Genomic DNA, 22,820 nt, shown 5'->3' on the forward strand with positions numbered 1-22,820 from the left:
TGCCTATCAACCAATTTTGCAGAGTAACAAGCGGGAAAAAATGTTGTTCCCCCCCTAATGTATGTATATCACATGCAATGTGTTCGCGAATAACTTGGTGTTCTTCGAAAATGAAATATAGCATAAAAATAAAATTCTTTGCAAATATCTGATTATTTCATTCAAAAGGAAAGCAAAAACTTGCGAAACGTCAAGCATATGAGTTTTTAAAAATTAAATAATAATAGTAATAGAGGATATATGCATAGCAATTGCGTGACACGTGCAAAACTTATACTATATATACATATACATATGTATGTATATACATACATATGCAAAAATCAGGCTAAAAACATCGGTTATTGACACCAAAAAAATTTTATCACGCAACACGTGGCACGTGGAAGGAGATTTTTGGCAAACCATTATACTTTAAATGAAATATACTATGTATATATTGGAAGCATATTTCTCTATGGCAACTAATTTAGTTAGTAAAGCCCCAAAAAGTAAGCATAAGAACGCGCAAAATGCTAAGTGAATATGTGAGTGACTGTCGAACCCTGTAGGAAAATCTTCTAACTTGCTGTGATCCTAGGCAATAAATTATTATTTTTGTTCTTATACCCAGATCTGGAGTAAGTTTGTCATGAAGTTTGTAACACACAGAAGAAATTGTCGGAGACCCTCTAAAGTATATAAAATACTATATAATTTAAATGATCAGCTTAACGAGTTTATTCAATTTAGCTATTCAAACGCGAATTAGTCCCTGTCTTTTTGAGATGTTGATCTGAAATTTCACAAAACACAATTTCTTCCCAAAAAACTGCTCATCTGTTGGAATCATTAATATTGGACTACTATATCATATAGCTGTCATACAAACTGACCAAACAAAATTAAGTTCTTGTAAAGAAAACTATTTTATTTTACAAGATATCTTCATGAAATTCGGTACAGATTGTTGTTTAAGCCAAGGCCACAAACTCCGAATATAATGTTCGAATCGGACTACTATAGCGTATGGCTACCATACAAACTGAACGATCGAAATCAAGTTTTTATATCGAAACTTTTTTATTTTACAAGACATCTTCATGCAATTTTGCATAGATTGTTCTCCAAGACAATACTACAGTCTACGAATATAATGTTCGAATCGGAATACTGTAGCTTAGCGGATATAAATATTACAATAATATGATAGCAAAAGTCTAGTTTTTCTTGCATGGTCATAGTAACCACTCACACTTAGATGTCCCTTAAGAAATTCGTACATGATAATGTACTTACATATGTGTGGGCATGTGGGCATATAAAGGGTAGTCCAATTACAAAATTTCATAGTTGAAATTTGCAGATGCGCGAATTCATAGCCAAGGTCATAAAATACGTATGCGTAAATTTGGTCACACACACACGATATGCAAAACTATATAAAGGGTAGTCCAAATAATTTTGCTACGACCGAAGACTTGTCAAAGCTATGTACATATCGTCACCTAAAATTCAAAATAACGTATCATCACTTTTCATAAGTTTAGAGGCGAAGGAAAAACGATATATTGGAAAGCACTCATAGAAACAAAATTTGAGTTTTGGTTATAAAATGGTTATATATTGATTATATGTGACAGCGGATGCTGAAAATTTTATGCTAGCTATACGTAATACGATGTAGTGAATCATAAGCAATAACTAGCTCAATTTCAATTTTTTTGATAATACGAAATTTTGCATTTTAGGTGACGATATGCAAGTATATTATAATACGAATAAAAATATGGGTCGCACAGTTATCAGGAATGCCTGAACTTTGGCAACAAACGCACTTCCATTCGCACGTGTGTCGTTTCTACGTCACAGGAACAGACTTACATAGATACATATACATATATCCCGCCAAATACTGGCACATAGCTTTGATTGCCCAAATCACCAAACACTCCACACACTCATTTTCCTTTGGATGAACACCCAAGAGATTATACTTAAAATTTAAAAGTATAAGAATCAACCTATACTTACATACATATTTATGTTTTCAATATATAAACAAATGAATGAAATCTTCTAAAAATCAAAAGTAACAACACAAAACTTACTTATTGCTGTGTGCCTTATGTGTTTTTCTTATTGTAATCGTGCATTTTCCAAGCTAAGCAGAGCCCAGGCAACCGCCACACCACATTAACGAAAAAAGTTGTCAGTTGATAGCCGCACATCGTGCCGCGTTGGCCGGTGAAATTTTAGAATATTGGATAATACGAAAAATATGCTGTAGTTTTGAAAAAAAAATATTAAATAATAAAAAAAATTTAATTAAAAAAGTTAATGAAAAAAGTTTAACTTAAAAAATTTAAATAAAAAATTGTAATAAAAAAAAATTAATTAAAAAAATTAAATTAAAAAAATTTTAAAAAAAAAAAAATAAATTTAGTAAAAAAATTTAATTAAAACAAATTTTAATTAAAGAAAATTTAATTAAATAAAAATTATTCGAAATAAAAATTATTAAAAACTTTCAATTAAATAAATTTAATTTAAAAAAATTTAATAAAAAAAATTAATATTAATTTAAAAAAATATTATATAAAATCTTTAATATAAAAGTGTAAAGTTTAGAATAATTTAGATAAAAATTATGTTCAGAAAGTGCTTAACGACTTTTGCACAAGCTAAAAATGCAAACAATGCCGGCTGTCTAACGCCTATAGTATGTCGAACTACGCATAGACATGCTAGCCAAAATAAAGCCGATAGTCGTCCACCAAAAGTTTTGATTACCGGTAAGTTTCAAGTGTAAGTGCCGTGCAGAAGCCTTTGAAAATTATAAAAACTGAAAGAGATCCATAGTAGATTGAAATCGACTGGAAAAGAAAGATAAAATATCGAAAATTTAATAAAAAAATGACTGGCGATCTGAGCTTGGGTTTCCCCGGGTAAAAATAGCCCTTTTCAACAATTTTTTCTCATATAAAAAATGAAATGAAGTTAAAATTGGATTTTTGGCTGAAATTTTTACAAAAAAAAATCGAAAAAAATCCTTCGTCCAAGTCTTTAAGAATTGTATCTCAAAGGCTTGTGTAAAGTTTCATAAAGATCCGTTGAGTAGCTTTCGAGAAATCTCACCAACCGACTTCAAAAACACAGATTCGATGAAAATGCGTTTAAAGGCGGGCGCACAAGTTCTCAAGGCTATATCTCCGAAACTATTACTCGGATCAACTTGAAATTTTAGGACAATATTCTAGAGGTGTTGTAGTAATTTAATAAGGCAATAAAAAAAATTAGATTTTTTGAAATCCGTAAGCCCATGTAACTCCTTTAGTCCAAATAAGGTTTCTTCCTTAATATTTTAAATAAAAAAACACAGTGTATGTGGGACATAAGAAGATAAGTATGCTGGAATTTCGCTGAAAAGTCTTTTTGTATAAAAAAAAATTTTAAAAAATTTTAAAAAATGAAAAAAAAGCAAAAAACAAGAATAATTCAACTTTTTACATAAATTTTGTGGTTAAGGGGCTATACCAGTGTGACGCATGAAAAATTAGGCGATTTTCGTGAATTTTTTTAAAAGAAAGTACTAGATTGAATGTTTGGACGTTCTATGGACGGTATAGCCCCTTAAGTGAAAAAGAAGTAAATGCTAAAGTTGGTTTTCTTTTGATTATGTAAAATTTTGTCCGACAATTTTTTTCTATAGAACTCGTAGTTTTGCTGGAAATTGAGTTCAATCGTTTTTAACCCTTAAAATATCAACCTTGTCCTTTCTCTACCTCCTCCCGAACTCAGTTCGCTTTTAAATTATTTTTCATTTAATTTCTGATGTTTTATCTTTCGTTTCTAATGAGCTTCATCTTATTGTAATTGTTGTTGTTTCATTTTTGATTTTGCGAAAATAAGACCTTGTTACTAAAAATATGCACAATCATCAACAAGAGCTATCAAAGGAAACGAAATATGCCAAATGTGCTCGTTAAGCAAAAACAATATTCCGCCATTTATTTATAATATGACCTGATATTTGAAAAATTAGTACGCAGTGCGCAAATAGTTGTAAGCAAATTTTATATATTATAGTAAGAAAAATATTGTGTACTAATTTTGAGAAAAATATGCGCTGAAGAATAAACTAAATTTTAAATTTGAGGAAGAATGATATTTTTTCTTATAAATTATTATTAAGGTTCTTTTTTTTTACAAAGTAAATCAGATTATCTAATTTACTATTAAAATTTAATATTTTTTCTGCCTGCTAATTGAAGAAGACTCAGCAAAATCTTATACTTATTAGCTTGCATTGCAAAATTTTCTCTTTCTCCCTTCGCCAGGTGGCCTAGGGCAACTCGGCATGGAGTGCGCCAAACTTTTGCGCTCTCAATATGGCGCTGAGAGTGTTGTACTCTCCGATATCATTAAACCCAGCAAGGAGGTTATAGAGAGTGGTCCCTACATATTCGCCGATATTTTAGACTTCAAGGGTCTGCAAAAGATTGTCGTCGATAATCGCATCGATTGGCTGATACATTTCTCCGCATTGTTGAGCGCGATCGGTGAGCAAAATGTGCCTCTGGCGGTACGGTAAGTGTTGCGAATACGTACATACAAAGTATATGCATTTTATATCATTTTATATATTAACAAGTAAGGAAGGGCTATGTTCGGGTGTAACCAAAAAAAGAGAATGAAATTCTTGTAACTTGCAAGGATCAAAGCTTGCACGGACGGACAGACAGACAGTCACTCGGATTTCAACTCGTCTCATCATCCTAATCATTTATATTATATACATATATGTATGTATACACAACGCCATATCTAACTCGCTTACTTTAAGGTGATCCATACAACCGCTAGGTGAACAAAACTATTATACTTTGTAGCAACAGTTTTTGAGTTTTCATGATACCCATGCGTCCATGTGCTTTTTGTTTTACTTTGTGTCATTGGTTTTTTCATTTTCATCGCCTGCACGTTGATTTTCTGTCATAACTTAGGAAGACTTTCACTTAAACACGCAAAGTGATTACAAAATAACTGTACAAAGTAATCGCGTGATATCAACAATAACATTTTTGCGCCTTGCTTCCCCATATGGTTTTAATTTATTTTTCTGAAATATTTCAGCGTCAACATCGAGGGTGTACATAATGTCATCGAACTGGCGAAACAGTACAATTTACGCATTTTTGTGCCAAGCACAATTGGCGCATTCGGCCCAGACAGTCCGCGCAATCCAACTCCAAATGTAACAGTGAGTATTTGCCACAATTATTAGGTGTCATGTGTAGCATAGCTGAGCGCAGTGCAAATTACACACTTACTGCAATTGTCCTTGCATTATCGGTAAATATTTATGGTACTAAAAAATTATGAAAAAATCATTTTTTTTTTTGTCTTATTTAATTTTATAACATCTCTAGAATACTGAGCTAAATTCTGAAATTGATTTGAGTAAAGTTTTAGAGATCCAGCCTTGAAAAGTTGCGCCTTCGAGGTCAGCTACAACATCTTGAATGAAGATTTTTTTGTTTGGCTATAATTAATTAAAAAAAAAAAAAACGTCGAGAAATTTTCACGAAAATTTTGTATTTTTTTGTAAATACGGCTGCCAAAAATCTGATTATTCGTTCTTTTTTGTATTTCCTTCGCTCAATGCCTAGTTTTTGGTCTTAATACCGATTTTTTTTTAATTTTGATGATAATGGTCCGATCTGAACATTTTTTTCGGAGATTTTACCGTTGCCTTGGATAGTAATGTGTGCTAAATTTCATGAAGATATTTTCTGAAAAAAAGTTTTCTCATACAAGAACTTGGTTTTTATTGTTCAGTTTGTATGGCAGCTATATGATATAGTGGTACGATCAAGACAATCTCTTCCAAGATAATACCGTTGCTTTGGGCAATATTGCATGCGAAATTTAGTATAGATATCTCGTTAAATAAAAAAGTTTTTCATTCAAAGACATGATTTTGAATGATCAGTTTGTATGACAGCTACATGATATAGTAGTGCGATCTAAATAGATGTTTTCGAAGATTATACCGTTGTCTTGGAAAATAGTTTGTGCCAAATTTTATAACGATAGCTTGTCAAATAAAAAAGTTTTCCCTACAAGGACTTGATTCCGATTAAAGACTTCGTTGAAAATTAAATATACCTACTTGCACAGTATGTAACTATGCTCGTTAGTTAATTTCTTAACTTTTAATTTTCGATTCCTAGACAACTAACTGGGTTTTATATAACAAATGTAGATTCAACGTCCCCGCACAATGTATGGCGTCTCGAAAGTGCATGCCGAACTCATGGGCGAATATTATTACCATAAATTTGGCTTGGATTTTAGATGTTTGCGTTTTCCCGGTGTTATTTCAAGCGATCCACCTGGCGGTGGGACTACTGGTGAGTACTTTTGCTATATTGCATAAACATTTTTAAAATAAACGAGAATAATCTTGAATAAAATGAAAATTGGCTCGTCGCCACAATAAATTTCAATTATCAATCTAAACAAAACCACAATTTTCAAAACAATAATGAAAATGTGATTATTGCAATAATAAAAATATGATTATTGCGATTATTGTTTTCACTTTATTAAATGTGCAATTTATGTGCGCAAAATCGTTGCTATTTTCAATAATTGAGTAGTGAGAAATGGGCAAAAACACTGGAGCGTACATAATGCTTTGCTACAGAAATGGTAAATCCAATAATTCAGAATGCGATTGAGGTTAACCCAATTTAATTGAGTAAATATCAAAATATTTTCGAACAGAAAGTTATGCAGAAGAAAATAAGAAAAAACGTTAACTTCAGTTACAACGCAACAATAATACACTTCAATAAATACAAAAGATTCGATATGAGAACTTGATTTCGATCGATCACTTTGTATGGCAGCTGTATGGTCGAGTGGTCTGATTTAAACAATTTCTTCGGAGATTGTATCGGTGCCTTGAGTAAAAATCTGTGCTAAATTTCGCGAAGATATCTTGTGAAATAAAAAAGTTTTCCATTCAAGAACTTGTTTCGGATTGTTCAGCTTGTATGGCAGCTATATGATATAGTGATCTGATCTAAACAATTCCTTCGGAGATTATACCGTTGCTTTGAAAAATAGCTTTTACCAAATTTTATAGAGATAGCTTGTCAAACAAAAAAGTTTTCCTTATAAGGACATGAATTTAATCGTATAGTTTGTATGTCAGCTATAGGCTATAGTTGGCCAATATCGGTGGTTCCGACAAGTGAGTAGCTTCTTGGAGAGAAAAGGACATGTGCAAAATTTTAGATCGAGAACTCAAAAACTTAGGGACTAATTCGCGTATTTACAGGCTAGCAGACACACATACATACGTGCATAAAAGGCTAATTGTATAAACCTGCATAACGGTAGGAATGAAATAATGTGTTTTAAACAATCTAATCAAGATGCATATATGGACATAAAAATCATTACTGATTTATTTTTACTTTCCTTATTTTTCGTAGATTACGCTGTCGCCATTTTCCATGAAGCACTGCGCAGCGGCAAGTACACCTGCTACTTGCGTCCAGACACACGTCTACCAATGATGTACATTGAAGACTGTCTACGGTGAGTTTAAAAACCTATACATAGCCACTATTTCTTTTAAAATATATTGTACTAATTGCTACCAACTTTGCAGTGCCTTGCTGGAATTTATGCGCGCACCGTCGGAAAATCTGAAACGGCGTGTCTATAATGTAACGGCCATGTCGTTTACACCGGAAGAACTGGTAGAAGAATTAAGTAGTTATGTGCCCAATTTGCACGTGACTTACAAGCCAGATAGCCGACAGGATATTGCCGATTCATGGCCACAAGTGTTTGACGATTCTGAGGCACGCCGCGACTGGGGTTGGCAGCATAAATACGATTTAAAGAACTTGGTTAGTTTTATGGTGAAGGATGTGCGAGACAACTTTATAAAGCTGGAAGATGCCAAAGTGTGCGCATCTTCAACGTGAATGTTATAACGGTGTGCATTGTGCTTTAACCAAACAGTTCTTAAAACTTGCTCAAAAATGTTAGAATACAAGATTACGAAAAGTATTTATCATTACTTTTTTCGGTTAGGCTATGAAAATCGTTACAAAACCAAATTGCACTATAGCTTTTATTTTCTCACTTTATTGACAATTTTGTTGTCAATAGATTTTTAGTTAACATTTATTTAAAATTGACCAAAATATTTCCTCCCCAACACTATTCATTTCACTAAAACTTTTTCACTATAATTTAATAAATTAATTCTACTTCTCAAATTAACGGCAGTGCTTACGCTTTGTTTACAATTTCCAAGCCGTTCTATGCTTCTTCTTCTCATATCCAAAGAACTACGTCACAAGTTGGTGTTTGGCGTAATCTTGTATTCTATCATTCTTGAACTTGGCAAATCAAGCATTTATTACATATACATAAATATTTTTTAAAATACCTAGTATTATGAAGTAAAATTTTAATATTACTAAAAGAAGTATTTTAAAGCTGTACATAATTAATTTTCAACAATACATGGAGTGAGATTTTTCAATACAGAACACTGGAAAATTTTTAATTTCATGAAGAGCGTAATTACTTTAAAATTATAAATCATAGTCATGAAGCACATAATTATTTTAAAATTTTAATCACACTCTTAAAATTGCTAAAACGCTTAATCATTTTAACCATAGTCTTAAAATATAATTAGTGGTTTCTTAGCAAAAATTATTTGTTTAAACAACCGTACTAAATTGTGATGCATTAATTAGTGGTTCGCTACCAAATATGGTTGCAAACCTTGCAAAAATTCTTATAGACTCATTAATGTGCTCCTCTCCACGGAAATCTTTAGTAAAAGGCGAAAGATTTATTCGACAACTGAAGAGAAGCCAGAGTAACTTAAAGAACGCTGCAATAAAGTATTTCTTTTCTCCTATTTATAAACCATATGCGAAGTATAACGCAAAATGCAAGTTAACGAAATCGCATCCTTTTCAAGCGCAGCAGACAAAGGGGCTGCATTAAGTGCCAGGTATTCACAGGTATGCACATTCGTTTGTATGTATGTAATATTACTAAAATGCATTATTTGTGCAAGCCAAGTACACGCTTATAATGCAAAGTAAAGTTTTAGTAAACAAGAAGCTATACATTATATTTCACTCATCAAGATTGAGAAACAACGAAATCATAAAAAAGAGATTTTCAGTATCTGTGTGGTAAAACACTGATACTTACATATGTACATACATTTGAACTTATGTATGTATGCATATTAAATCCTTTGCCTTTTAGTAACTCGTGATGCAATTCATTCTAATATTTTTAACAACATTGTTGTTGATTTTCGCCAAAGCGATTTTTCATAAAGCTCCTATTACATTAATAATCAAATGACACTTACCCAGGTATTGAAAATTTTATAATTATTATGTGATCTTCGCAAGTGTTGAGGATATGAAACAATGGGAACGAGCAGCTATCTGTTGTTGTTGTTGTAGCGACAGAATTCTGCCAACAGTCGCACAAGATAATACTGTCAGTCGGCGGCCGCACTTCCGAAGCAGCAAAGCAGCTTATTATATAATTTTGATTATATTTAAAGTATCGATGTTGAAAAAACTATAAAATTAATATAAACTTTAATTATTGAGTATGGTAAAATATCATTTACGTATATACATACTTCTTTATAGTTTTCGCAGCGGAACTTTAAGCAAGCCTTGACATTTTAGCTTATTTTGCCGGCTTATTTATAAATGAAATAGATTACTCCAATAAAGTTAAATAAATATAAACTTAAATTATTTAGTATGGTAAAGTATTATGTAAAATATACCTCTTTATAGTTGTGGCAGAAAAACTTGTAGCAAGCGTTGACCTTGGTATTTTTGCTGCTTTTGACTGCCTTTTTATAAAAGAAATACTCGTACATTTCTTCAATAAAGTTAAACTGGTCGCAAGTATTTGTTATATATACACACATATGCACGATTTCATAAACAATTGCCGCCAGAAAATCGATTATTTGATCACTTGTTAATTTAAAGAATTATTCGTAAAGAGCACAATTTTAATAAGCTTCGTCTTTTAAGGCGTAGGAAATAAATATTGGAAAGTAGAGTTAAAATGGCGACAAATATTTTCAGTAGACAGCGTTGCATTCATGTTGACAGTTTTAATAAAATTGAAAATTATATTATATGTATTATGAATATGAAATTCCAATTTACATTAAATTTAAATTTTTAAAAGCACATTCAATTTAACAATAGGAACAGGAATTATTCAAACAAATTTATGCTCATAATTGCAGTAATTAATATTGATTTTTGCCGACAGATGCTGCTGCAAAACAGAGTATTCTGGTGGTATTCACTATTCGCAAAACATGCTTATTATTTGTAAAAGGAACTCGATATTTATTAAAAAGCTTTCTATTAAATAACACACTTTGGTTTTTAAATAATATTAATTTTTAAAGGTAAATATGTAAGCAATATATCTTCAATAATCAAAATTATTTTCACTAAGTTCTACTATTCCATCATTTTCCAGTCAATTTGTGAATTTAGTTTTTGCACTTGAAAGCAACTCTGTGCCTGGAAGCTGTCAATTTACAGTTCCGCGTAAATTTCCGCGTCCGTAGTGGCCCAATAAGACAAACTTATGAGAAATGTATTCAAAAGTGCAAATATTTAAGTAATTTATAATAAATGTTGTTATTAAAAGTGTTGTGTTTCGTTATTTAATGAAATATTGGTTTCGGTATTGTGTTTAGTGCATTTTGACAGCAAATACAGAGCGACCTAAAAGTCGGCTCATGTATGGACATGCAGATGCATGTATGTAAGTGTATATGGAAACTGTGTTAAATGTATGAATAAGATCAAATATCGGTTGGGCATTGCTGTCTAATTATTACAGAGGCGCTATAAATGTTATTATGAATTGTGGTAAGTAAAAAAAGCATTTATTATTCAGTAAATATTAATATGCAAAATTTTGGCAAGCTGACATCAGCATTTTGTTGCTTGTGTAGTTGTAGAAAAGTTACAATTGACGTAGCGCCATCTAACAGCGTAATTGCAAGTTTTGTATTTGCACATTGTACGTTTTTTTCACTTGCGGTGACAGGAAATTATGAGCACTTACAACACATTCACAATAAATTCAAGTCGATAGTGCTATGAAATATTTCCGTCGTAATTGATAGCGATTTTAAACGACATATGTATGTATGTCGCCTTAAAATATTGTAAATTGTATTGTATTATTCATATATATGTATTTAAATATAGTTTATCGTATTTTTAATATATAATGTCGAAATAAAAATAGAATAAATATCCATTGTTATTTTCTTCTTTTATTTCCATGACTACATGACTTTCCAGCCTATTGGGAATACCATTATTAATGTATTTTGTGCATAAAAGCAACTCTGGGCTTGGAATTTCCGCGGATTTTGTAACAGTTCCGCGTAAATGTCCGCGTCGGTAGCAGTAAAATAAGTTTAATTTAAGAAAATTGTGTTAAAAATGTATAGTTATAGTGATTCGTGATGAAACTAATCAGTGTATGTGTTGTGTTTCATAATTATATGAAGTGATAACTTGGACCTTGGTGTTTCGTGTATTTTTTACAGCAACCACAGTTTAGCGCAGGAGTTGTCCTTTACAAGAGTGCTTGCAGGTACATTATATATATAGATAAATTCAAACGCATTGGTTATAATAGATTTTTGCTCTTGAATTGCAGCGGCGGCACTCCAAATATTGTTGGGAACTAAGGTCAGTGAAAATATGTTAATATTTCTTATATACATATATAACAAAGTGTAATTCATAAAATATATAGAAATTCGACATACTGTCAGTTGCATATGTAGTTGTAGAAGTGAACACATTGACATATAGAGGCTTTAGAATAAATAAAGCACGGTATGGAATTTATGTTCAGCGTTTATACGATCAGAAAACAAGAAAGAGTGGAATTCTTACCGTACTCGTAGTTCACAGGGCGACCCGGTGCTCTGCAACAAATTTTTCAGTTTTTATCTCCAACAATTACTGAATCCTATATAATCCTTTGGTCTCAATTTTCATTCTAAGGCGCCCTGCAACGTCCATGTTAAAGAAATATAAAATTTCAATGTGTTCTTTATTCTGTGCTGCAATTGTGTTCAATGTATTTCTTCAATTTATTTGATTTCAGTTCACTATACCATTTTTATTACAATTTAGACAAATTCTTCAATTCCATAGCTTGCTATTCCACAATCGGTTTAAATAAGTTCCTTTTTCATACAATTCCAATTAGCTTATAAAGTTAAGTAAACTTAAAATGCAACTATTAGTATTTTACAAAGCGTTCACTTGTTAATACTAACGACAAGTAGCATGCTTCAGTGTAAATAGGGTAAACGTAGTTATGTACATATATTATTTATTTAATTTTATTTTAATATAATAGTTTAAAAAGTTAGTGAATTAATCGGTTTTTATTTCGTGATATGGTTTCCTGCGAGTATACACGCACGCATATACATATTTAGGTGGTTAATATATTCAAATACAATTCGATTTACAAATATTTTGATTTAATACATCTATTATTTAAATATTTCTTTGCATGTGCTGCAAGCATTTTTTTCTTAAACATAAACCTTTAATTTGCATCCTCAGTGCGCTTTGCCAACAAAAACTCGCCTCTCTTAATTTTTATTTGTGCACAATTTTTCAAGGCGTCTCATTCACACGCTCTCAGATAATTTCAAGTTTAATTCTTACTATATACCTTTGTTATTTCACTTCCCTGTAGCCATGGGCTAACTTTTGAATTCAAACTTAATGCATAATTTTAGAAACTGTTAAATTCGTGCTATAATATGTATTTCTCACTGATACACAAAAAATCGCTACTTTTGGTATTTATATTTAAACACATGCATAAGCAAACATTCGTTTTTAGTTTTTTTTTTTATTTGGCTATAAGGAGTTATTTGGGTTCGTTAAAGTGTCGCTTCTCATACCATAACAATTCGCTCAAATATCCTCAACATACGGTTGATTGTCGTTGTTGCTTACTGTAAAGTGGTAAAATGCGCCGCCATGTGTTTTGTTATACAACGCAGCTAAGATGGAATTATCCTCGTTGCTGCTTCTAGCTGCTGCCTCTGCTGCAGCACTCTTACCACCCATGCAATCAGCAGCAAATGCAGTAAACTTTGCTTGCTGCCTTAAATATGTATTGTTCGCTTTAACACCGACAACATGATCGTGTAGCATATCTTCAGTACTGCTGTTTTCACAACTTTTATCAACACTTCCTCTCTTCCCGCTACCCAAACGTTGTTGGTTATTGTAAAAGAGTTTGTTGTTATATTTGTTAATTACATTATTGTTATTATTGTTGTGATAAACGTTTAAATTAATGCCATCATTTATGGCTTGTTGGCATTTTTTTGCTGTAAGAAAGTAAGAAGATGGTGAGTGAATGACTTGAAGTAAGAAAATATTTAAATGCGTCCAAGTTTGAATATTTTTATATATTAGATTAGCCATTATATCCCCAAATTGATTTTTTTTTTTTTTGCATTTGCAGCTTGAAGTTTAAATTTTTCTAACGTAAACAAGCTCTTTACTTTCAATTTAAACTGGCCTTTTATATGGCCGTTTTTGAACTTTTGCAATAAATTTTATTAACCTCCTCAATAAATAAATCTACAACAATGAGGAAGTGATATTCTTATTCAAAATTTTGTCCTCTACAAAAATAATAATTCTTTTCATAAACGCATTACTTTAAAAGTTATACGCAGTTAACGTTATGCATCTATTGTACTGTGTTCATATGGTACACCATGTCGTATGTGGAACATGTATAAATCACATGCATGAAAGCTCATGTCCATCCGAGTTTAACTGTGTATTTATAATACAGGAATGTTTTTATAAAAAAAATAATTGACAATTTTTGTAGGACACAAAATTTTGTATTAGAATATAAAATATGCAATGTTGTAGATTTACTTGCTTAATGCAAATTATCAAAACAAAAAATAAAGAATTGTCTACTGAAAAAAATAGCTTGTTTACATTGAATAGGCAAAATTTAAATTTTCAGTGCATGTTTGCAAAACAAAAGCAAACAAATTAGAAAATAACGGACACACTAACACACATGTATTTGTAAATGTGTAGAATTTGGACTGACTTTTAGTGGTTCATTTTATGCACATGTATGAACAGCATGACAACAAAACAACAACAGCATGAGTATGAGCAAAAATTTAGCCAATACGAAAATGAGGTTATATTTTTTGAGAAATACAAAATTATTAATTGGCATAACAAAATTAATTCCTACAAAGGATTTATATAAAAATTGTTGTATTGCTTGCTTTATATAATTAATATTTGCGGTTCACTTGCCTAAATTGGCACACAAGCGCAAGGACATTGTGTTGTTTGTTTGAAGACTTGTATGTACTTATGTATGTATGCTCTTTGTATCTTATCAACACAAGCAGTATCTAAGGGTGCTCCCTAAATGGACTTTTAAAGCAGAGCCCAGCGTAAAAGCTCGTATTGTGTAAATTGAAAAATACGCTCGGCTCGGCTTTGAGCGTCCACTCTGCGTGCAACCTAAAGTTTTAACAAGTCATTGCTAAAATACGTGAACCAATCGTTATGTTAGTCATTTCTAGTCGCCAAACAGTTAGAATAACATTATCTCAATTATGTAATTTTTGGAGCGCTTGTTCAAAAACAAAAATTATACATATATTAATAGATTGTCTAAAATTAGCATATTTAAGTATACAAAATATAAATAATTTTCACTATTGTGCTTTATTTGCAATTTCATAAATGTCGTAATTAATACGTTTAAATTTACATGGTATCTTTGCTAAAATATTTATTTGGCTAAGATTTGGTAATTTTTAGTACTGTAAAAAATAGTAATATATATTTTTAATGCTCAAATCATGAGCTAACATATATTTTATATTTATATTTTATTTGAGTAAACGTTTATAAGCATTATTTCACATACTTTTATACTGTTCTGCATAATTTGTCACATTTTTCAAAAATTTTCAACATTTATCAACTTTTTTGCCACGGCCTGTCTGCAAAGGCGTATATGGTACATACATACACTCGCGTTCAAAAACTTAAGCTTACGAATCAAATATGCTGTGTATAGAAATATGTGCCAAAAGTGTTCATAATGCATATTCTCCTGTTTTAGCACAAAGTGTAATCATGCATACATTTTTATTAAATAATTTGTATGCCTTGCATTTAATTTCACAAGCAATTTCACTTCAATTTCATTTAAGTACATTTGTGCATACAAAAAAGTTGCAGTTGCAGTTGTAAACTAATCAAATAATTTACATAAATACATATTTTACAAAAACCATTTTTACATACATACATACGTATGTATGTAAAAATATGTATATATTTATATATTGCGTTACCAGGTATTTGAGTAGTGTTTTTAGTATTGCATCTGAGGTGGTTTGGTTGCTTGTTGCTTAAAATATAATTACTAATTTCGTATACATAAAAGCAATTATACAAATTTTAATTTATAATAGAATTATGCTAAGCGTAGGTACTCAAAGTTGCTTTAATATTGCATAGAAGCTAACAATAATCATAAATTAATACACCAAAACCTAATTCGTTGTGAATTTGAAAGTTAAAAAAAAATAATACGTTATTAGTTATAAAAAAAAATTAAATTATTAAGTGAAATTCATGAATTTTCATTGCAATTTCTTTAAATATATACGTTATAATTTGCCTTACGTCTAATATTTCGCTAAATTGTATTTGCGCTGAGCGATATGTTTATGTTTGGTCTAATTTAGATCATGTGCGACAATAAGCAACGACTAACATCCCGATTGGCGCGATGCAAGTGACCTTGATAAGTATGTTGTTGTTGGTATACAACTACTGGAGGTGCTTGCGCTTCATTTTGTTGCTGATAATTGGAAGCATTAATTACTTGCTGTTGTTGTTGTTGTTGTTGCTGTTGCCACAGCTGATCGTGCTGTTGTGTTGTGTTATAGTGTGTATTACTTGTTGTATTGGTGGTTTGATTGGTGAGATTTGCTGCGCCGTTATTGACATCTACCTGTGGTTGTTGTTGCTGTTGTATGTCCTCAGTATCCATTAGACAAGACTGTGTGCCAATTTGTGTAGAGGGGAGCGAGAAGAAATCTGTAAAACATACACACACATGTTGATAAAACACACAATACCATATGTATGTATATAAAGAAGCATGCATTCATTGAAAGCGTGTAAGCAAAAATATAGATTAAAACAAAAATATTTACAATAGCGGTAAAAATCAGCAAAAACAATATGGAGCAGAGGTTAAGTAAAATTTTCCATATTTCAGGCATAGGTAGTTACAAAATTACTAAAGGTATTCATAACACCTTATCTTGAACTGTGCGCTGTCGCCGCGCAGTCACAGTCAGCGCTGACTCACAGCAACACTGTGCTGCAGTCAACAACGCCGTAAGCTGCGTGACCCAAATGTATAAAAATAAATGTGCTGTAAGCGCAAAACCAAAAAATACACATACATACATACATAGTTGCTGAACTGCTTTTTTTTCTTTGCCGATAAAAAATTATCAACTTTTTTGCACGCGAACGTCAGCAGCGTCGGCATCGCGCTGCTGCTCTGCACATACCGGTCGCATTAAGAATGTGCGGCGCATTTTTAATTAATTAGAGAGCAATTGTGTGTCGATATGTATACATTTATTATAATGGCACATTTCTATATATGCATGTACATATGCCTGTCTGTATATAAAAGCAAAAAGTGCAGTGCAATTTAGATAAACTGCAGAATTAATCAAACGTCAATTTTTAGCAGAACATGACAGTTGGGGCGAAACAGTTTTTTATTTGTATTTGTATTTGTATTCGTCAAGCTATTTTGCATTGTGACTAACAATCAATAGCGCAAGTGGAGTGTGGGGGTGGAAGTGGTACTTAGCATGTACATATGTATGTATGTATGTATGAAAGCTTAATGCAAATGGTATTATTAATACAAAAAATATTTTAATTATTATGGAAAGTGAATAGGTTATAAATACACGTGTTTATATGTAAAATTTATATGTATTTATACCCTGAATAGTAAATGTATATTTAGTTTACCATGAAAATTATAGCAACCAAAAAGAAACGTGGAAGACTTTATAAACTATATAAATGATCAACATGACGAGCTGAGTTGATTTAAACATGTCCGTCCGCTTGTATAGACGCCAACTAGTCTCTCAGTTTTTGAGATATTGATCACTATTGACCACTATTATCATTTTATTTGGAGAGATATCTTGACAAAATTCAAAATTTTATAGGGTTTATTGCCGAATCCAACGGTACAATCACCGAAGAAATATTTCAGATCGGATCACTAAAGCATATATGCACATACATATGTACATATATATGTATGTATGTATGTAGCTGTCATACAAACAGATCGACTAAAATCCAGTCTTTGTATGAAAATTTTTTTTATTGGATGAGATATCTTATCGAATTTTAACATGGATTGTTGTCTAGGGCGAACGGTATAATCTACCAAAGAAATTTTTCAGATCGGACCACTATCAAAATTAAAATAAAGATCTTTTTACCCTCTTTTACTATAAGAAATGCATATGTGCAGGGTATTATATCTTAGGTGCAGTGTAGTTAACGGTTTTCTGGTTTTGTATACATACATTTGGATTTAAATACTATTGATATACTTCCTTTACTGTATATATGTGTGTACATTCACCTTTGTGGTGTGATAAATAAATCAATATCGTGCAATAATCAATAAGTCTTACTAAAACCATTTTTTTTCCTTTTATGATATGAATACTTTTGCAAAGAAAAAAAACGTATAATACTGAAGCATGGAAAGTTATTTACTTTAAATTAACTTATAAACAGACAATCCCCACTTCTACAAAAAAAAAAATTATTTTAACAAGTGAAGCTATCTTATCGTTTTTTAATAAAATTATGTGTCGGGCCTCCGCTATCTACTTGAAATTGTTTTTGTATTATGAACTGTGTGCGCACGACAAGTAAATAAAAAAAAAACAAGCGGCAAAAATTTCTATTAAATACTATTTGAGGGGGGACTTATCAAAGCCATCAACTTAAGAGTTGTTCCTACATATGCACATATATTTGTAAATATGTATGAATGTATATATGTACATATGTATGTATGTATGTAAGGTGCTGACACAATACGAATTCCCAGCCATGCATAAACGCTTGAACGAGTCATTAAAATGTTTAATATAATATAATATACATACATATACATATACATATGTATAAGGTGAGTGAAATATCACGTACATACATATACATATGTCTGTATGCACATGTTTGAATGGAAATATACATACATACATATGTACCATTTAAAGCTATTTTTAATTTTTAAGCGAAATTTCATGATTGAACTTAGAAACAAAACCGAAACCAGAAGAATGTGAGAAATCTTAGTGTAATATATTTATATATGTATTTTAAACTAAGTTTCGTTTGAACATACATACATACATATGTATGTACATATAATTATGTGAAATATATATTTTTTTTTATTAGTCCGGGTCATTTTTGATCAGATGTTAAGATTTGCGTTTTACTTTTAAAATTTTTAAAAAGTTTGAAATCAATGTGAGAGTTTATGCGAATTTTTTATTTCATCAATAGTTTTTGTTGGTCCCAGTCAAATTTGATCAGATGTTGAGACTTGTGAACAGTGTGAAAATTTGATCAGACGTTAAGATTTGCGTTTTACTTTACAAAAAAATTGAAATCAGTGAGAGCTTACGCGAATTTTTAGTATTTTTCTCAGTCCGGGTCAAATTTGATCAGATGCCAAGACTTGTGTTTTAGCTTCAAAATGTTTAACAAAATTTAAATCAAAGTGCGCTAATACGATATTTTTTATTTAGCAAGAAATTTCTAGTTTTTTTTCAATCCGGGTCAAATTTGATCAGCTGTTAAGATTAGTATTTTGAACAAAATTGAAATCAGTTGTGCGTATGCGCCATTCTTATTGCTTGTTGGGTTATTTGTTGCCTATTCATTTAAGAAACGCTATTGGTGTATACTTTGTTTCGGCCTTGCTAGACTAGCGGCTAGCAAACCATTAGGCAATATGCCGTTGTAACATAAAGCACCTACAACGTGGATTATATTAAATGTAATGCTAGTAATTTTCCACAACACAAATATAGAAAATGTAAATAGATAAGGCAAACATTGAGCAACAAATTTTAGTTGAAGGAAAAGTAAAATGTATAAATTATGGCAGCGTGTTTAAATGAAAAAGGAGAAAACTTAATATAAAAAATAAAAATATTTCTTTTCAAAAAAAGTAGTATACGCGCACACTCAATTTTTTTTCAAACTAAATCACAAATCTTAACATTTGATCAAATTTGACCCGGACTGACAAAAAAAAAAAAAACATTAACGATATTAATGTTTACTAAAATATTATGCATCTTTACACTCTTTATACCTTGAACAGGGTATATTATCTCCCAAGAAAAAAAATAAAAAAAATTTAAGTAAATAATTTTTTTTAATTGCATTTTATATAATTTAAAATACTAAACAAAATTGATTAATAAAATTGACACTCAAACGTGTGAAAATGTAATTTAATTAAGTTTAGCGCTACTCTTAATGGAATTCAAACACACTACTATTTTTATATACAAACATATGTACATATGGATGTACATACATACATATGTACATATGTATATATGTTTATAGTTCACACACTTGACCTCTAAATTAACGCAAAAAATAAACATTTCTTCAAGTTCTCCCACAATTACAAAAACAATAGGAATACAAAAACAACTAGCCGTTGCAATAAACACGTACAACAAAATGAAAGCAGATATAAACACAAGCCATGGAAAGCAAACAAAAAAATCCAATAAAAATAACAACAATACGTAGCAAGCAAAATACAACATAAAAACAAAATCAAACAAAAGTCATAAATAAAGAAAAGAAAAAGAATAAGGTGAATGAAATTACCATTACAATACTGCGCGGCAGCATAGTCATCGTCGTAACGGCAGCGCTTGGGCGCGCAACCATCCAAACCGGCAACTGCGACGTCGCGTATGCCAACGCCACTGTCGCAACCGTTGAGCAATGCACAGTTGGCGTAATCATCGTCGCTCACAAAGTAGCGCTTCTTGCGGCGCTGTGTGGCAGCTAGATCGCTGCCAAATGCAGCAGCTGCGCCAGCGGTTGCAACGCCAACATCCATGCCCGTGTGCACCATCGGCAGCATGCCATTGACATCATTTGCATTTGGCACACATGTGTTATTATTATTGTTGTTGTTATTAATATTCGTATTATTGGCGTCGTGTGTAATGCCGTTGTGCTGGTAGTTGTCACCCAGTTCATGGGCTGCATTCACATAGGAGAATCCATAATAACCGTTGGAGGAAATGTGTGACACAGGCGAAATGCCTGTGTCGGCGGGGTTCAAGCGCTGCTGCACCACACGTGGATTAAACATGTCCATGTGCCGAGAATTGACCGGCAATTCACCATTACCAATGACTGCGCCGCCACCATGTGCCCAGCACTCAAAGTTCGTCAGCACCATTTTCGATTTTCCCACAATAAGCACAAAGTAGGTAGCAGAAATGTATGAACTGTACAAGTCCAAAAAGTGAAGTCAGCAATATAGCGTATATATGAATTGACGCAGCTGCGTTGTTGATGGAAAATTCCCAAAAAAAATGTGCAAGGCTTCCTCTTCCCTCCAAATTTGTGTACTACTGTACCGCGAGTTAATTCTATAAAAGACACAAGAGTGCATAAAAAACAATTATACGCTAATACTTATAAGTAGAAAATTAAAACAAAAATATTCAACAACGATTAATTGCTTTATTTTTGGCCGTTGACTTCGTTTATTATTATTTTTTCTCACACAATATTGTTGTTGTTCTGTCTCGGCTACTTTGGCAATTAATTGATGTCAACGACGCTGACGCGAGCTTCGTAATCAAAAACACACCGCGTATACCGCTACCAATATCGCCGGTTCCCCCACCATTTATTTACATATGTACATACACTTGCCAGCACTTACAAACATACACAAACACACTTGCACTCAACTCTTTGCTATTCACATCCAGCCGCCGGTCATGCGGCCCATTTGAAATTACATTATTAAATCATTTCAGAAGTAAAAACACGTTGATGCTGATGGCAGCAGTTAAAAATAAATATATATTAATAAGAAAGGCACGAATACGCTCAATACCAGTTGGAATTGGAAAAAATCCATTTATTTACTTTTTACCTTCTCCTTTCCTAAGCGTCTTCTCTACACAAAGTGCACACACTCGCAAACAAACAGATATCCGGCTGCGGGACGCGTTCGGGAGGTGTGTATATGTGTATGTAGTCGGTTCCCAATAGGTTTTTACACGTTTCTCTTACCTTTAGACGTTTTTTCCGTTTCAAAATACTTGTTGTAACACGTTTATTTGTTGAGGAAAACAACCACTCGCGACGACTTTTCAAATTTCACTGAATTGTTTGGTTTCCAATTTGACGGCGAATTGTATGAAAGCAAAGTGCGACCAACACAGGGTTGCATTTATGGATATAACTAAAATTTTTGTGTAGACAGAGTTTTTTCATTTATTAATACAAAATTTACAGCTGTGCATTAAATTTATAAATTGAAATTAATTTAATAATTGATATATTGAAAATCCAATAAAAATTCGGAGCGAAGTTATTTAAGTAAAAATTGTAAATTGTCGAATTTCATTTTATAATAATAATTTTAATAATAATTAATTTAATTTTTTTAGACTAAAAAATATAAATTGGAAAACCTTTAATAATTTCTTATTTGACGGAAGCATTGCCTGCACGTGGCAGAACATGTACTACTACGCCATCTACTGGTGTAAATATGCAATAAATTGAAATATATGTAAGTGGTTATTGGCTTTGCTGTTTCCTTTGTGGTTGTGAATCGCGAAGATAGGGAGCTATTTTAAGAATTTCAAGTGTTTCTAAATTGTTAGTAAAAATGTTGCATACTTTAAGGAAGTTGATCAAATTTGTGCGAATTTGTTGTGTGATTTAATAATACGGATAATATTTGTATCACATATTTTTTGCTTACTTTTATAGATCAGCCTTACGAATTTTATAGTTCAAAAACTTAGGATTCTTCTTCTTCTTTATTGGATTTGAAATTAAAAAATGAAAAAAAGTTCTAGCTTAAAACAGTAGAACACAAAGTACACAAACGCGGAAGAATTTCAATTTTAAAATAATTAATTTTTTTTTTAATTCTTAATTATCTACATGATTAGGTTAAATTTTTTTAATATCCAGGATTGGAATTAATTTTTAAAATTTTTTAATTAATTTAATTTTTCAAATTACTTATTATATTGAATTGGGATTAAAAAATAAAAACAAAACTCATTTTTAATTAAAACTAAATTTAATTAAAGAATAATAATTAAAAAATTTCAATTAATTCATTTAATTCAATTTAAATCAATTTAAATGCCGTATATTTGATTAATTTTATTTCAATCCGCTATTTGAGATTACAATTTTTATCTAACCGATATTTGGATTATAAAAAAATAAAAATTTATTAACTAAAATTTGTTTTTAGTCCAGTACTTGCGATTAAAAATTAAGAAAATAAGAAACAAT

General features: G+C 31.3%; 3 protein-coding genes and 1 non-coding gene across 5 annotated transcripts in view; 1 reads left to right on the forward strand and 3 right to left on the reverse strand.

The window, feature by feature from the left end:
- LOC120777400 (protein artichoke) overlaps window positions 1–10,081 on the reverse strand; it is a 28,421-nt gene extending 18,340 nt beyond the window's left edge. Inside the window, exons 1-4 of one of the 2 annotated variants that reach the window (XM_040108698.1) lie at window positions 9,845–10,081; window positions 9,692–9,753; window positions 9,410–9,627; window positions 2,091–2,263 (exon numbers count right to left, since the gene is read on the reverse strand). The gene's annotated coding sequence lies outside the window, so the exon portion shown is untranslated. The remainder of the gene's footprint in view (window positions 1–2,090; window positions 2,264–9,409; window positions 9,628–9,691; window positions 9,754–9,844) is intronic. The other variant, XM_040108697.1, reaches the window with a different exon arrangement.
- Window positions 2,572–8,553, forward strand: LOC120777401 (L-threonine 3-dehydrogenase, mitochondrial). Its single transcript, XM_040108699.1, has 6 exons — window positions 2,572–2,774; window positions 4,320–4,569; window positions 5,116–5,242; window positions 6,248–6,395; window positions 7,488–7,593; window positions 7,667–8,553. Exons 1-6 carry the CDS (start codon window positions 2,630–2,632, stop codon window positions 7,986–7,988), a joined length of 1,098 nt encoding a protein of 365 aa, XP_039964633.1. The 5' UTR covers window positions 2,572–2,629; the 3' UTR covers window positions 7,989–8,553.
- Window positions 8,787–8,903, reverse strand: LOC120779233. The gene has a single exon (XR_005705626.1). It is a non-coding gene; the product is annotated as a U5 spliceosomal RNA (small nuclear RNA).
- Window positions 10,082–12,162: 2,081 nt separating the features above from the next.
- On the reverse strand, window positions 12,163–21,659 carry LOC120777139 (homeobox protein 5). Its single transcript, XM_040108284.1, has 4 exons — window positions 21,573–21,659; window positions 20,139–20,917; window positions 16,110–16,250; window positions 12,163–13,474 (listed from the first exon to the last, which is right to left on the reverse strand). Exons 2-4 carry the CDS (start codon window positions 20,722–20,724, stop codon window positions 13,053–13,055), a joined length of 1,149 nt encoding a protein of 382 aa, XP_039964218.1. The 5' UTR covers window positions 20,725–20,917; window positions 21,573–21,659; the 3' UTR covers window positions 12,163–13,052.
- Window positions 21,660–22,820: the final 1,161 nt, after the last annotated feature.

The sequence above is a fragment of the Bactrocera tryoni genome, chromosome 5 (assembly GCF_016617805.1).
Source record: "Bactrocera tryoni isolate S06 chromosome 5, CSIRO_BtryS06_freeze2, whole genome shotgun sequence".
NCBI classification, from domain to species: Eukaryota; Metazoa; Arthropoda; class Insecta; order Diptera; family Tephritidae; genus Bactrocera; species Bactrocera tryoni.